The 15,447-nt window shown below is 51.9% G+C and overlaps 6 protein-coding genes across 6 annotated transcripts; 3 read left to right on the forward strand and 3 right to left on the reverse strand.

The window, feature by feature from the left end:
* Positions 1-27: 27 nt before the first annotated feature.
* Positions 28-647, reverse strand: HUS5 (SUMO conjugating enzyme Hus5; the record flags this gene model as incomplete). Its single annotated transcript, XM_049394447.1, has 3 exons — positions 28-281; positions 376-560; positions 613-647. 3 exons carry the CDS (start codon positions 645-647, stop codon positions 28-30), a joined length of 474 nt encoding a protein of 157 aa, XP_049260276.1.
* A 507-nt stretch (positions 648-1,154) lies between these two features.
* Positions 1,155-2,250, forward strand: J4E88_000774 (uncharacterized protein; the record flags this gene model as incomplete). The annotated part of the gene is made up of 2 exons (XM_049394448.1): positions 1,155-2,099; positions 2,152-2,250. The coding sequence occupies 2 exons, from the start codon at positions 1,155-1,157 to the stop codon at positions 2,248-2,250; spliced, it is 1,044 nt and encodes a 347-aa protein (XP_049260277.1).
* Positions 2,251-2,451: 201 nt separating this feature from the next.
* Positions 2,452-3,183, reverse strand: J4E88_000775 (uncharacterized protein; the record flags this gene model as incomplete). Its single annotated transcript, XM_049394449.1, has 2 exons — positions 2,452-2,841; positions 2,896-3,183. The coding sequence occupies 2 exons, from the start codon at positions 3,181-3,183 to the stop codon at positions 2,452-2,454; spliced, it is 678 nt and encodes a 225-aa protein (XP_049260278.1).
* Positions 3,184-3,468: 285 nt separating this feature from the next.
* J4E88_000776 (uncharacterized protein) lies at positions 3,469-5,253 on the reverse strand (the record flags this gene model as incomplete). The annotated part of the gene is made up of 2 exons (XM_049394450.1): positions 3,469-4,767; positions 4,831-5,253. The coding sequence occupies 2 exons, from the start codon at positions 5,251-5,253 to the stop codon at positions 3,469-3,471; spliced, it is 1,722 nt and encodes a 573-aa protein (XP_049260279.1).
* A 2,843-nt stretch (positions 5,254-8,096) lies between these two features.
* J4E88_000777 (uncharacterized protein) lies at positions 8,097-10,365 on the forward strand (the record flags this gene model as incomplete). The annotated part of the gene is made up of 4 exons (XM_049394451.1): positions 8,097-8,102; positions 8,130-8,849; positions 9,258-9,441; positions 9,464-10,365. The coding sequence occupies 4 exons, from the start codon at positions 8,097-8,099 to the stop codon at positions 10,363-10,365; spliced, it is 1,812 nt and encodes a 603-aa protein (XP_049260280.1).
* A 2,128-nt stretch (positions 10,366-12,493) lies between these two features.
* J4E88_000778 (uncharacterized protein) lies at positions 12,494-14,936 on the forward strand (the record flags this gene model as incomplete). The annotated part of the gene is given in 3 exon segments (XM_049394452.1): positions 12,494-12,497; positions 12,516-12,949; positions 13,002-14,936. The coding sequence occupies 3 exon segments, from the start codon at positions 12,494-12,496 to the stop codon at positions 14,934-14,936; spliced, it is 2,373 nt and encodes a 790-aa protein (XP_049260281.1).
* Between the last annotated feature and the right edge of the window lie 511 nt (positions 14,937-15,447).

The following is a 15,447-nucleotide window of genomic DNA, read 5'->3' on the forward strand; positions in this document are numbered from 1 at the left end:
CCCTTCCCCTGGCGCACTGACAACGTACTACGGCGCCGGGTTCTCCTTGACAATCTGCTTGACCTTGCGCTCGTACGCCGCCTTGTCCTTTTTGAACAGGTTGAACGCGTCGGCTTGCGCTGGGCTCTCTGGGTTGGGTTCGTCGAGAAGCGATTGGATGCCTAACAGGATCTCTTTGATGTTGATGGCGGGCTTCCAGCCTTCTTCTTCGTTGAGGATGGAGAGGCAGACGGTGCCCGAGGGGTAGACGTTTGGGTGGAAGAGGGGTGGGACGAATTTGCCTGTGAGCGGAGTTAGCGGATGTTGGGTAGATAGGTTTGGGAGTTTAGCGGAGGAGGATCGGGCGTGGGCTGAGAGGATGTGGTGGGGACGTACACTTTGGTGGCTTTGTTGGGTATTCATCTGGGAATGCGACTTCGAGCTTGAACAGACCGCCTTCCCATATCGTTTTTTCTTTGCCTGGTATGCCGCATTCCCATCGCTTCAGGTCCATCATGCCGTTGGAGCCGCGCATGGGCTTTGCGAAGAAACCGAAGGGGTGGTCTCGTCGCCATGACTTTCTGGCTGCTGCGTTAGCGGAGATCATGTGCGCTGGGGAAGAAGAGCGCGTACCTCTCTTCCGAGAGCCTGTTGACGCAAAGAGACATGGTGTCGGTGTAGGTATAAGGCTGGCCGTTGCGCCTCTAGCTCGTCCTCTGGATTTCCGTACTGAGATACCGGCAGCGCGTGCGGTAAAGATAGCGAGAAAACTGCAAAGACGGCGTCTTATATATCGCGAGCTTGAGCGTGTGGCGTCGCGCTTGTCGACGTGCTACGATTGGGGTAAAGGTGAGGATTGCAGACGGTAAGAGGACCAGGTGAAGTCGAGTTACGGTTGCACGTGACCTGAACAACAATTATCGGGCGCCGCAGCGTTGGGATTCGGGGCTAGATCCCGTCGCGCGAAGGTGGAAGGTGCGATGCGCGATCTGCCCCGCGCTAGGGCTTGGCGCCGGTGCCTGCCCCGCTTATGTGATCCAATGCCTATGTGCGGGCCGAGGCTGACATGGCATGTGTCTGGTCTAGGTAGCTGCGATCTTCTTTACCTGTTCCTGTCTCTGTTTCTTGGACCCTTATACAGCCTTACCTATATCTCACAGTGAGATCACACTAAGATGGCGGACACAGTCGTAAAGAAGGAAGAGCAGCAGCCCGTCAAACCCACCACCACCACCACTGCCCCTCCCCCCGCCGAAGTAGCCTCCGACCCCGAAGAAGACGATCTCTCCGACCTCGACGATGTCCTCGACGAATTCGCAAACACGAAGCTCGACGCCAAAGCTCCCACCGCCTCGTCAATAGAAGCAGCCTACCCCAAGTCCAGCGATGCGCCGTCGTCATCCGGGCCCGGCAGGCCAGCCTCAGACATCTCTCCTGCTGAACTCATGATGGAAGACCAAGATGCGTTCCAAGCACAGCTGCAGAAGGAGATGGAGCAGCTCCTCGGTCAGGGCGACTTCCAGAAGCAGTTCGACGAGATTATGAAGGAGATGAGTGCGGAGATGGGGGGCGCGAATCCGTTGGAAGATCCTGCGCATGGTCATGAACATGCACATGCGCATGCAGGTGAGGGTGCGGGCGAGGCGAAGGAGAAAGCCGTGCCGGGCCAGTCTGAGAAGGCGACTGCTGCAAAGGCAGAGAAAACTTTCCAGGAAACTATCAAGAAGACTATGGAGCGCATGCAATCCTCCTCTGATACCGCAACCTCCGCCGCAGCATCTTCCTCCCAAGACGACATCCTCGCGCAGATGCTTGCATCTATGGAATCTGGTGGTTTCGGTGGTGCGGGTGAGGGTGGGGACGAAGACTTTAGCAAAGTGCTCATGGGCATGATGGAGCAACTTACCAATAAGGACATCCTGTACGAGCCCATGAAGGAGCTAGACGACAAGTTCCCAGCGTGGATGGACAAGAACAAGGAGAAGTGTGAGAAGGATGATTTGAAGAGGTATGAGGAGCAGCAGACGCTGGTCAGGGAGATTGTAGGCAGGTTCGAGAGGAAAGGATACAGTGACGACAACGCGCAGGACAGGGAGTACATTGTGGAGAGGATGCAGAAGGTATGTGATTGCTTTCTCATGTGTGATGCGATAAGCGCTAATATTAATGTAGATGCAAGCCGCTGGCTCTCCGCCCCCCGATCTCGTGGGTGACATGAATGCTGCGCAGGAGGCGCTTCAGGATATGGATCAGGGCTGCCCGACTCAGTGATCTCCTTGTGCGATAACTCGTCTGCTTCATTCTTCCCAGATACCCAATGTACATATGATGCCTTCCCCCAAACAATGTGTTATACTGAGATGCCAAGTTCCCGGCTTACAACATGTGTAGAGTCCCTATGATGTCACCACCAAGTCGCCTTCTTTGGGGCGATCTCTTGCTAATCTCGAGTCTCCGATTTCGAATGATTTTTCAGCAATCCATCATGTCCATATCCATCGCGTCCCCTTCGAACGCGTCTTGCGCGCGTTGCGGTTGCTGTTGATACTGGTCATGCCCCGCCGTCGCGCACTCCATGAATATCGAGTCATAGTCGTCATCATCGCTACCATAGTGCTGTGACCGCGCATCCGATTCTTGCTCCATTGACGCGATCAATTGTTGAAGCTCGTACTCTTCTTGTGCGGCGACGTAGTCGGCTTCGGTCATCTCGGGATCCGATTGGGGCGCGTAAGTTGGGAGTACAGGTAGCGGCGCGTCGTCCATGGTCTCTTCATCGATGTCGTCATTCTCTTGGGGTGCTTGACGCGCTTTTTCGGCTTCCCAGCGCTTCCGCTCAGATACGAAGTCGAGTTGTTGGATCTGCGTCATCAGTTAGCATCGTCAATCGCGTCTGTATGCAATCCTATCACGTACCTGTTCGCCTCGCGACTCCCACTTCTTGTCATCCCGGTTGTTCTGCACGCGCTTGAAGAACATATCTCTTCTGCGCTTCGTAGTAGCGTCGCGCGTCTGCATCACCGGATTGGCCTTGAACGCGCGTTGTGGCATCGCCGACTTCTCCTTAAGAGGTGACGACATAGTGAAGTCGAAGGTTCGTGGGGTTGCATTTGCGGAGCGCTCGGATAGTGGTGATGATCGCGGTGGCGTGTATGCGGAGTAGTGCGGCATTTGGTGTGAGAAGAAGGATGTCGTGAGCATCATTGTGTGGTGACGTAGTTCAGTGGTGATGGTATGAAGATAGATCGCGTGAGTGTGCGGGGTGGAGATCGAGATGTGATGGATTTTGGGTGGATGAAGTTGGGAGGGAAGGTGATGGTGCGGGCGCGAAATGATGGGCAGTCGCGCTCGCGCGATGGTAGGTGCGTATCGATAAGTCACGTGCCTTCCTTGAATGCAGACAGCCCTTCCTGGAGGGTCTGTCCCTTCCTCCATGCCGTTAATCACACTGCAATTTCTTCATGCTGACTGAGTGACTATCACCTCCGACTATACTCGCCCTTTTGGCCTTTGCATCTTCCAACCTTTAGCTACTAAACAAGATCGGCGCGCTACATGCCGCAGATGTGGAGGTACCGGATTTGGCGGCTGCAATGTCGCGACACGGACGTTCTTCGAGTTTGAAGCAGCCGCGCCGCTTCGATGATTGTTTCCATATAAGACGAGGAGTACTTTCAGCTCGCACCCTGCTTCTGAACATCGATCAGTGATAAGATCAAGATACTCGCAAAGTCGTTTGCTCCAGTCAGGATCGTGTCGGTAGGACTTCTGAAGCGCTTCGGTCTCGATTATTACGAAGGCTGTCGGTATCTTGGAAAAGAGGAGGCAGACAAGTTCGACCCATTCGCGCTCCGTATGAGTAGCGCGAATCTTTGAGAGGTTCAACTGCTCGGCACAGCCGTTGTACAGATCACCCGAGTGGTGAAGTATCTGGAAGATGATGCCTCTGAACAGCTCCTCGATGGTTTGCGCTTCTGAAGACGTGCGGCCCGAAGGTAAGTTCCAGAAAACGCGCTGACTTCCGGACCTCATATTCTGGATCACATTGGTTGCCAGTTCTTTCGCTTGCTTTTGCGCACGAACGCCGACATGAACGACGAGAAGTGACGACCCCTTCCCAAAAGCCCAATTCAGGATGGTTCTGCGCACTCTCTGTTCGTTAGGGCTAGGCAAGCCTGGCGTCGTGTCCCGACGCACGAGTGATCGCACTTTGAGCAGGGCCGTCTCGGGCAATACCTTGGGTTCGAAGAATTGCATCACTCCGCTGAACTCGAGACGATACACTGTCTTGCTTATGCTACAGACGTCGACACCTATCCGCTCCGTAATGCTTTTGTGCGAAGTTGCGACCTGTAGAAGTTGGGTAATATGGGCTGCAAACTTCTTCTGCCCTTCCATCACGCCCGCCAGCTTCGCATCAAGCTCTCGAATCTGCGCATGTTGCAGCATTGCTATGTTATGGACGTCGCGGATTTCGGCTCGAGCGCCAGCGCTGGCAAGGTCGTCAACTGCTTTCGAACACTCCTGGATATGGTTCACCAGCTCTTGGTAACCAAGCTCGAACGGTGTCTTGATGGCAGAACAGATCCGACCCAGAGGGCTCTTCTTGTACCAACGGACGCACAGGCGGAGAAATAGGATGATGTATGTGAACAGCCGTGAAAGTGCAGCCTCCATGTACTGAGTCTGGTACAACTCTGCACTCAGATCCATCCGTGGCAGCACGTCACCGATAGCGATAAGAGCTTGCGATAGCTTTTCGAAGAGGGTGGCTCGGTTGATCACTCCCTTTGGAGCGATATGTCAGTACACCACAAGTGGTAGGGCAAGCTTCAACAAGGCATAACGTACGGTGAGAACAAATTTCATGGCACCCCATACCAGAGCCACGTACTCAGGATGATGCTGCGCCAGAGTATCCATGACTTTTCCATAGTACATGATGCGCGCAGACAGTCTCTCGAGCGACTGCCTCGTCTCAGCATGCTTCTCCTGCCTGCTCTTGTCTTCGTAATCCCTCTTGGCAGTCTCCACCACTCTGAGGACATCCTTTATGGATGCTTGGAACTTGTAAGGGACTGAATTATCGAGATCAATGTCCAGTTCGTTCTTGAGGTGTTCGATGGCAGCCCGATACGCTTCCGCCGCGATGTTTCGGTTCCTACGACATTTAGCCTTCTCTGCGCATCTTGTGATTGGTTGTCGTACATACTCCTGGCCCGGCGCTGGTTTGTACCAGGATGAATGCGGATCGCGTACTACTATCGCGGACATGTTGAATCCAAAATACTACTAAAGACGGGGAGGAGCCGCTGCTGAATAATTGCGATTCTTATCATGTGAGCCATTGCTAGCCTTCCCTTATCCAGCTCCCGAAAAGTGGGCTGTGCAGGAAGGCTGCGGCTGTGCCGAGGAGACGCTGCAGGCTGCGCACACGTCGCGACATGCACACCGATACATCCCTTTGAACGGCGACGCTCCCATTCAAATACGTCGCCTCCATATCATATGATCGGATGATACAGCTCCCTATTACTTTCGTACCCACCCTCCGTTATCTTCCCAAGTCGCGCCTATACGCCATCGGCCACTCGATCGTATACGACTAGCGTTAATGCCTACACAACCGCTTAGCCGCACTTCTCTGGAGCAAGAACCCAAACATTCCATAATTGGCCAGTCCACCACGGCAACTAACAACGTTCCTCGGTTTAAACTATCCTCTGAGTTGTTGTGCTGGTCTTGATAAATCGAAAATCAATGCGCGGCGCGTATCACTTCCAGGGAGAACAACGGCCAACGCAACAGTGGAGAACTCGTGCGACGACGGATTCGTCGGGAACTCATTTTCGACGTGTCACAGCTCAAGACCGTTCCAGCGTCGAAACAAGTCACAACAAGCAACCTGGCCGAACAACATGGACAGATTTGTCTTTCCTAGCAAGACAAGGTTCACGTGACGACGACATCAATCACTCAATCGTGGAGCTAGGTCTGGCAAAGTCTCGGTCCAAAGACGGCGGGCAGTCAACGAAACCTCAGATGTCGAGGCCGAGTTTGGCACACGCATTTGGACGGTCTGCCCCCACGGGAAGGCCTCTTAAGCGGGATTATGCAACGTTTGATACAGATCAAGGACCAAAACGAGGACGAGGCGCAGAATCCAACATACGCCCTGACTCTCGACCAGAGTCTGACCAACCCAGTCAGATGTTTATGTCGCCCGCGATGCAAAACACCCTCCTTCCCAGCCTATCAACCCAGGATTCCCCTAACATCAAGGACGGACGCTCGCTGAACTCCCACCTTGCTGGTGGCATGCCTGGCCTGCACCGCCAGGGCTCTGACTACAACCCCATGCGGCCTATGAAGGACCCTGCTCACATACGTCACGAGATGTCCCAGTCCACATCATTGATAGACCAAGTTCGCCAACTCTCAACAAGCTCAAGCTCAACAGCAGGCGGCGATGATCGAGATGAGCACATGCGGGGAGAAGCTGCACCAGACATAAAGAAATCTGAGATACGAGGAAGGCAAGACACCAATCGCCCAACACCACCTAGAAGAACACCAATCAGAGACTCAAGAGATCAAAGGGATCAAAGGGATTACGTGGATAGATTGATGCAACAGAGAATGGACGCGCACGCATTGAGCTCGAACACATTTCCAAACGTCAATTTTGACCCGAGTTTGGCGCCCCCAGGAACGGCGGATCAATTCTTACCCAAGAATTATCATATATCCAGCCTTAAGATGCGGCAGCGATCATGGCAGCCTCCACTTCAACCAGTAGTACCTGCAGAATTGACGATTAATCCATTGGTGGCTCTTTCATCTACGCCTCAACCATTAACGCCTCAATCATTAACGTCTGCGCAGAAAGAGGCTATGCGCAACCTCCGCAGTCAGCAAACGATACCTGCCTATGCATCCTCAGCAAGTGCCCGGATACAATCTATTGACGAGCTTGATGATCGGTCTCCAGCAATCACGAGAGACCCAACTGCGTACTCAGGATACAGGTTCTCTCGTGGGGAATTGAAGCATACAATATCAGAAGACCGTACGACAGGTGCTTCCAAGCGCCGTAGAAATCTTTTCATGGCTTTGGAGCAGCCTCTCAGCCGAGCCGCTAAGAGTGAGCCTCTCCCCAGTCGTGGAGCGCAAATTACAGCTCGGGAACAGCGCGAGGATGGGTTCGAAAACATTGAGGAGACCCACAACCGATCCGATGAGTTTGTTCCGTCAGACAACAATCTTCGGCAGCAGCAGAACATTGAAGTCTACGCCGAAAGTCTAGCTCGGCAACACAGGATAGCAGCAAACGACGCTTATATAACCCATGGCATGGACTCTGGCGTCTCAACTAACAACTCTGAACACCCCCTTCGGTCTTTGTATAATCAGCAGAAAGCCGGAGAAAATCAATCACGAAATCGCGCGAGTGACCGGGACACTAGCCGTGAACTATCACAAAGGGCGGATTATTTACGTGAACAATTACCCAATTCAAATTTGAGAGCAACTGGCCCGCCAGGCCATTCTCATGATCATAGGTATAATTCTGTGGGACATCTGCACAGACTAACGGACGCAATACCAATGCAGCCCACTCCTCATATTCGCTCCGGGCTTCAAGACAGTACTCCCGAGAACCCAATGCCACGCAAGATGCTTGGAAGAGAACAGGATGCGCAGTATAGATAAAGCATAATTTGAAGAAGAGCGAGTGTGAAATCGTCATCACGTGTCAATTAGGATTATCAATGGTATACAATGTACAGTCATCCGCAAGATCCATAGAATAGACGAGCGCTGTACGACATCTACAGAAGTGTCTACAAGACTATGATTTCTAGCAGCGATAAAGTGGTGTGACAGGTATATCTAGGTGGCATACGAGGCCTCAAATTTCGCAACAGGGTTTCTCAGGGGCTTGCATGCAGCATGCAGCACGCGGCTTGATGACGCTGTACCTAGATGAGCTTAGCCTTCGTACAAGCCCCCTTTGACCGGTGAAGACCGATGTTTACATTAACTGAGCTGCACTCATTCTTTCGCCATCATCGAACAACTTTCTCATCGTATATTTAATACCGAGCCAATATTACATGGAGGTCCATGCCAAGAGGAAACGCTTGCAGAGCCCCGACGGAGCTCTAGCAGCCAGTATGCGCAGTTCCACGCAGCAACCGCCTGAGGCTGATATCTCCAAGCGAGCACGTCTATCAGTGGAGGAACCTGTCACACGACAAGTTACCATACATTGTGTGACCTGCTCCGGTAAACGAAAATATCATGAGAGCCACCCCTCAAGATCGTACTATCTCGACACTCCGGTTATGATCACATCCGACCATCAGGCCAGAGCTTTACACGGTCAAACCCGCCTGCGAGATGTTGAATACTACTTGGACGAACGCCTCGGGTTCGGTATTGCGATCTTCATCAATTACGATTGCGAAGCTTACCATGACAATATCAAAGATACATTCATACCTACTCGCGTTCCTTCGATGCCTGAGGATGTGGGTATCGACATGAAGCCATACTTTCGAGTTCTTCAACATGATGGGCCAATAGCAAATGCGACGTCTGAGCGGCTACAATTATCGGAAAACCTTGAGGACGCTCTGCACACGCTGCAAGACCAGAACGCAGACATAATGGACGAGTGGGATTTCCACGAAGATCTTCATCATCCGTATCCGAAATTAGATCAATTCAAACATGTCTTCATCGGACCTCGGGCACAAGCACTGGAGCCGCAACAACAGAAGGATCTCAAGGTGTTGTCTGATTACATAACTGAGCGTTTGGCTTTGGATTACAAGGAGCTGGAACAGCTATCAGCTGTGGGATTGGTAAGCCGAAAGCATTGGCTGATGCTTTTCCGACCAGATGATATAGTGGTCACGATGCGTGAGAGCCAATACCGCGCGTTCAGTGTAAAGTCCTGCCGTCTACTCGAACTAGACACATTGGAACTGGAATGCTGGTCTTGGGAGTATGATGGAAAGTTTTCGCGGAAACATACCACAATGCACATTGATTGGCCATCTAGCTCAGAGCAGGTGGAGATTAAGGGCCTTTCAGTGTATCCAATTCGTCACGCGGAAGACGGGGTTGAATCTAGCTTGCGCCTACGCGGTAATACTTTCTGGAGTTGCAGACGGCAGAGATACGTGAATTACCATACGCCTGTGCAGGGCCTCGGATCGCAGCCTGTAAGACCCAAATCTTAGTGGGAAGAGCTCTGCTTACACAGCCAGGCTAATTTGCGGTATATGGTCGACGCGGAAGTTTACAAGCTGATGCATGGTCGCGATGATGACCCGACATCTCAAAGCGAACTCAGGAGTGAGGACTTGGAGAATGATGAACCCCCGGGTGGCGCATTCACATTGATGCTGCCGGCGACTATCAAGGGGTACGGCTTTCACAACAAGAAGTGGAGTACGTTCACCAAATCTCTTAGCTATACGAGTGCTGATCATCAACACAGATACACTACTCGTGGAACATATCCAAGATATCAAATGGAACAGCGGTGTCTTCGAAAATCGACTGGTCCTCGAGGAAGGCAAGAAAGAGCTGGTGAAAGCATTGGTTACAGTTCATATTGAGAAAAGCAATGACATCAAGACCGATTTTATGGACGGAAAGGGTGAAGGGCTCATCATGTTGCTCCACGGTGGCCCAGGTACTGGCAAGACTCTCACAGCAGAAAGCATCGCAGAGCTCGTTCATCGTCCTTTGTATAGGGTGACTTGCGGCGACATCGGGACAGATGCCGAAAGCGTGGAGAAGTACCTCGAATCGGCCTTGTTCATCGGGAATACTTGGGACTGTGTGGTCCTACTGGATGAAGCAGATGTGTTTCTTGAAGAAAGAACAAAGATGGATCTGCAACGCAATGCACTGGTCTCCGTTTTCTTGCGCGTCTTGGAGTATTACGACGGTATCTTGATCTTGACGACAAACCGCATCGGAACTTTCGATGAAGCGTTCAAGTCTCGCATACAGCTCGCGCTCCACTATCCGCCGCTGAATAGAGATGGCCGTTGGGAAGTCTGGAGGAACTTTGTTCAGTCATTGTCGGAGGCCGGAGGGAATATCAACACCGAAGAGATAAGCAGAAAGCTCGACATCCTCGCCCGGCATAAACTCAATGGCCGCCAGATTAGGAATACGATCAATACAGCTCGCCATCTCGCGCGATACAAAAAGGAATCTTTGCGGTACGCCCATGTAGACCAGGCAGTCCGGGTTGTCAACGAGTTTGAAAAGTACGTGACCGATGTACACGGTCATGATGATGAGGAGTACGCGCGAGATCAAGGCTTGAGAAACGATGAGGTCTCGCGCGAGATGGAATGATTGATGTTTTCCTTCCAATGGTCGTTCCTTCTTGGGTTCTTCCGGTGTATCTCGGGCTTTATTTACCTAGGTAGCATACTTAGCACCTCTCGCACAACAGCTGCTACCATATCTTAAATCCAATGCTTTCGGTCACTAAACGCATAGCTGGAAACATACCGGACATAAGCTTTACAGTTTCGAGGCGTAGCAGCAGTGTTGGCACGAAACAAGGAGTTGTTTTCGGTGCCTGGCTGCTCCGCGGAGCATCTTCCGGATGCTGACGTCATGATGTCAAAATAAATTCAACTTTCCGCTTCGCAACGCTTGTAGTCATGCACACCTGCAGCCTGCGGCTTCAAGATATCACTCCGTCGAATGATACAACGTATCAGCACGTGTCTTCACACCAATTCGGTTGCATTGCTTAGATCAGTGAGTCCACCTGGGCAATGTCAGTTCGCCGCATTTCTGGCCGAGAGAAACTAAGTGAAGCACTAGACCCATTTTGTACTTCATGCCCAGCGCCTTGAGAGATCGAGATCCAAAAATGCCTTCACGCAGTTCGAGGTGCTCTAGTACGATTCTAGATGCCATCGGATTGTGGAACATCGCACTCAACCAGTCACAAGGCGTATTAGCTTGGCACCGCCCAGGTAGCAAAACCACGCTAATTGACTTGCCGACCTGCGAGACCTAATGCCAGTTGCCGCCTATGTTGAGTCGGCTGGTCTGGTGTGGCAATGCGCAAACTTTCACCTCATCCCCCACCGATGTCTTGATGTTCAGTAGATGCAAACAGTGGCGATTCCTCTCTCCTAGGCCTAATGGCGAAGCACACCTAGGTACCTACGGTCTGAGGGAGCTTGTGGATGCCACTGGCCTTCCGTGGTTTTATCGCCAGTACTGCGCATCATGAGTCAACATTCCAACATCACCAGAGAGACCAAAACAGACCGCTATGGGATGAGAAGAGAGCGCGATGTGCTGCTCCTCTACGGCGCGGCGTTTCGCAATATTCCTCATGTCGACAATCTGGAAAACCATGTACCCCGCTTATCCCCAGATTCGACTCTGACAGCCTTGTGTCAACTTACAGCTATCCGGATGGGGGCCCAGCGGTCCATGATTTCGCTCCTCGACGATGAACGACAACACATACTTGCGGAGGCGACTTGTGACTTACCGTTGCGGCCAGAAGCACCAGGGGACGCTCCAAACAGCTGTTGGCTTGGGAACGTAAGCATCCCGCGGAGCTGGGGCATATGTGAAAAGGTTTTGGAACTGAACCGAAATGAGAACCCAGTCTTTATCATCAACGACCTCACGAAGAATAAGGGCACATGCTTTCGAGACGATGTCCGAGGGAATTCTGATATGCGGTTCTACGCCAGCGTCGCGTTGATGTCTCCCAACGGCGCAATAGTCGGATCGCTATGCATCTTCGACAACAAGGTTCGAGACGGTCTTTCCGAAGAAGAACTTTCTTTGTTAAGGGACCTGGGTTCTACGGTCATGAGCTATCTGAACACATATACGATCAGAGATCAGTACAGGCGAGGAGAAAGGTTCACTCGGGGGCTTGTCTCCTTTGCAGAAGGCGCATCTGTTCTGTCTCCTTTCGACGGAGACGTTCGGCACGATTTGACAGCAGTCGTTCAGACACCGTCAGATTACTCTTCCGCGGCGTCCAAAACGGATATGGACGGAGCGAAGGATACGCGAGATAAAGTCGAAACGAAGCAGACTACTTCTGTTCAATCGCCATCAGCAATGGCCAAGACGAGTCGTGCCAGATCCAATAGACATCGGTCGATCGGTACACTTCGTAAGGACTATCTCTCCAAGCTTCACATGAGATACGCACTGACTCGATGCCATAAATCTAGAGGACTCTATTCTACCCACTGACTCGAAGTCGATGTTCTCGCGTGCTGCAAATGTGTTGATGAGCTCAAGCGATCTTGACGGAGTGCTGATTCTAGATGCGAGCGTTGCGGCAAGCGCGGGGCAGCGGCGCGGCAACAGCGCCTCAAGAAGCGATACTGATGCCCCCTCCGAGTCGTATCGATCTAGATCTTCAAGCGATGAGGCAAGCTCCAACAGTACCGAAGGTTATGCCCGCGGCACTTCTTCGTCAAGTTCCAAAATGTGTCAGCTACTCGGAGTAGCAACGCCGAGCGACAAGGAGTCGGAATACGGGACTTTGCTGGAGCCTGACCTTTCCCGCTTATTTCACGAATATCCACATGGCAAGATCTTTACCTTCAACGCTGAAGGCTGCTCCTTATCCTCGAGCGAGGAATCGATTTCGAGCCCCAAGGTTGCTGAACATCTGACACCTGCCCCGCCATCGAAACGCAAGACCAACGACCGACCGCAGCGGGGCTCGGCTGCTATCCAGGCGATGTTTCCCAAAGCACGCAGTATCGCTTTTATTCCCTTTTGGGACTTTGAAAGGGCTAGATGGTTTGCCGGCTGTCTGTGCTGGAGTAATGATCCATACAGGCTACTGTCCGCATCTGTGGACATGGCATATTTCAAGATTTTCAGTCACTCGATCATGAGAGAGCTCTCACGACTAGATGCCGCGGCCTTGGATCAGGTGAGTAAGCGCTTAAGCTAACGATTTTGCAAAAGCTGAGAGATTATCACAGGCCAAATCGACATTCATCTCGTCCATTTCACATGAGTTACGTTCGCCCTTGCACGGAATACTTGGTACACTAGAGTTCATCAAAGACACGCCGTTGGACTCATTCCAGACGAGTATGATGAACTCTTTGCACGCTTGCGGTACGACGCTCCTTGATACCATCAACCACGTCATGGACTACGCCAAAATCAGCGAAGAAATGAAGGTAGTTTCCTCGAAGAAACTGAAAAACGAGAATACAATACGGCTATCATCCAAGCCAGTGAAGAGCCGGCGAAGAAAGGTTTCCGCATTCGATCTTGGAATCGCAACCGAAGAGGTCGTAGAAGCAGTGTTCTCTGGGTCATCATACATTCCAGCCACCTCCAAGCTCATGGAAGCACCTATATCGCCTACAGATGAACACGCAATCTCGTTTCCTCCGCGCAGAGCACGTTTTGTCGTTTTCGATTTGGCTTACGATGATGATTGGGTCTTTTCATTTCCAATTGGATCGTGGAGAAGAATCGTGATGAATTTGTTTGGTAACGCTGTCAAGTATACTGAAACGGGGTACATTCATGTTTCCTTGAGATCCAACAAGCTAGCTGAAAATGCCGATGCGCCAGCAGCGATCACACTCACCATTACGGACACTGGCTCGGGCATGAGTTCTAGTTTTCTCGCGAACCGCCTCTTCCAGCCATTCTCCCAGGAGAATCCTCACGCACCGGGTACAGGCCTGGGCATGAGTATCGTGCGTCAGATAATCGACACGAACGGCGGCAAGGTTGAAGTTAGCAGTGACCCAAAAACCGGCACTAAACTCATTGTCAAACTGGCCCTTAACAAACCAGAAATACCCGGTGCGATAACGACTGAACGAGCGCAGTTTCTGTCTTATCTACCAAGGTTAGAAGGTCGGAGGATATGCATCCTTCGCAAGAAGATAGAAAAGCCAACCGAAGACACCACGGTCTCCAAAACGGACGAAGGTCTGTTACGCTTCACCAACGCACTGGTTTATACCTTGGAGACACATCTTAAGATGGAAGTGGTGAAGACGCACGAGTGGGAAGGTCATGACGCTGACATGGTCATCTGCCCGGAGTTGTCCTTTGACTACCTCGCCACGATCCGGAAACGGAGGCCCAACGGCCAGCGCGCCCCAGTGACCATCTTTGTGGGGATGGATGCACTGGAAGCAGCGACTTTGCGCTCCGATGTCCGCGTTACCAATCGTGAGTCGGTAGTTGAGATCATCACGCAACCGTGTGGACCTTACAAGCTCGCATGGGTTCTCAACCGATGCCTGGATCGTTTTGAACATCCCGCCGAAAACCTACAACCTGCCGGAGTCTCTAGTCCACTGCCACAGCCTCGACAACAATCACACCCCTCTACACCAACCAAGTCTATGCAGAATTCCATGGAGTCTCTCAGCTTGACGTCACCTGAAGCAGTCGCTCCTTCTACCGCTGGATCCACAAGTGTGCAGCATTCGGTTACGTCACCTCAGGAAGAGGATCCTGTGATATCGCACACCCTGATCGTCGACGACAACATGCTGAACCGACGACTGCTCGTCGCGTTCATGAAGAAACACGGCCTTCCATTCGAACAAGCGTCGAATGGACAAGAAGCACTGCATAAATACCAGGAAGGTGCGCGCAAATATGACGTGATATTGATGGATATGTCTATGCCGGTCATGGACGGCATGAGCGCTACACGTGCGATTCGCGAGTACGAGCGGAGTAACAATCTGCCACGATGTTCCATCGTCGCACTTACTGGCTTAGCGTCTTCGAGTGCCAAGTTGGAAGCATGGAGTTCGGGGATTGATCACTTCATGACGAAGCCGGTTAACTTCAAGGCGCTTGGAGAGCTTCTCAGGAGCGATGAGGCGCGGAGAAACGCAAGAGCGGGTAATGAGGAAAACGCACGGGCAGATTGATGGGCCTTCTGATGACGGGCCTAAGATTTGACCATAGCACTATAGCTCAAAAGCGACAGCCGTTTCCGAGAAGATGCCGACAGACTAGAAGTCTCTTTGGACGTTAGGTCAACCGCCAGCATCCGCAGATCGCAAAGATCCAGTACATAGTGCAAAATGCACAAAGACACACAAACAGCCACCTATCCTTCTTCCTCCACCGTCACAGTGAACTCCGGCTCCTCCAGCCCATACAGCACCTTTCCATCCAAAACCCAATTGAACAAACAAGCTCCACATCCGGACAGCGCGCCAAAAGGATTGATCTCCACCAACTGCACACTCCCATCTTGCTGCAGTGCAACATCATAACTGAAGCCATACCTCAACAGCAACCCCATGATCTCCTTACTCAACTCTTCCTCCGCATACGTCACAATATCCCCCAACACCTTCTTCGCACCCACATCAACCAGCTCAACAGTCCGCTCCAAGTCAAACCCCCACGGCGCTTCAAACCCCATCGGCCACC

The sequence above is a fragment of the Alternaria novae-zelandiae genome, assembly GCF_023758075.1.
Source record: "Alternaria novae-zelandiae strain BMP 2774 chromosome Unknown scaffold_1, whole genome shotgun sequence".
Lineage (NCBI taxonomy): Eukaryota > Fungi > Ascomycota > Dothideomycetes > Pleosporales > Pleosporaceae > Alternaria > Alternaria novae-zelandiae.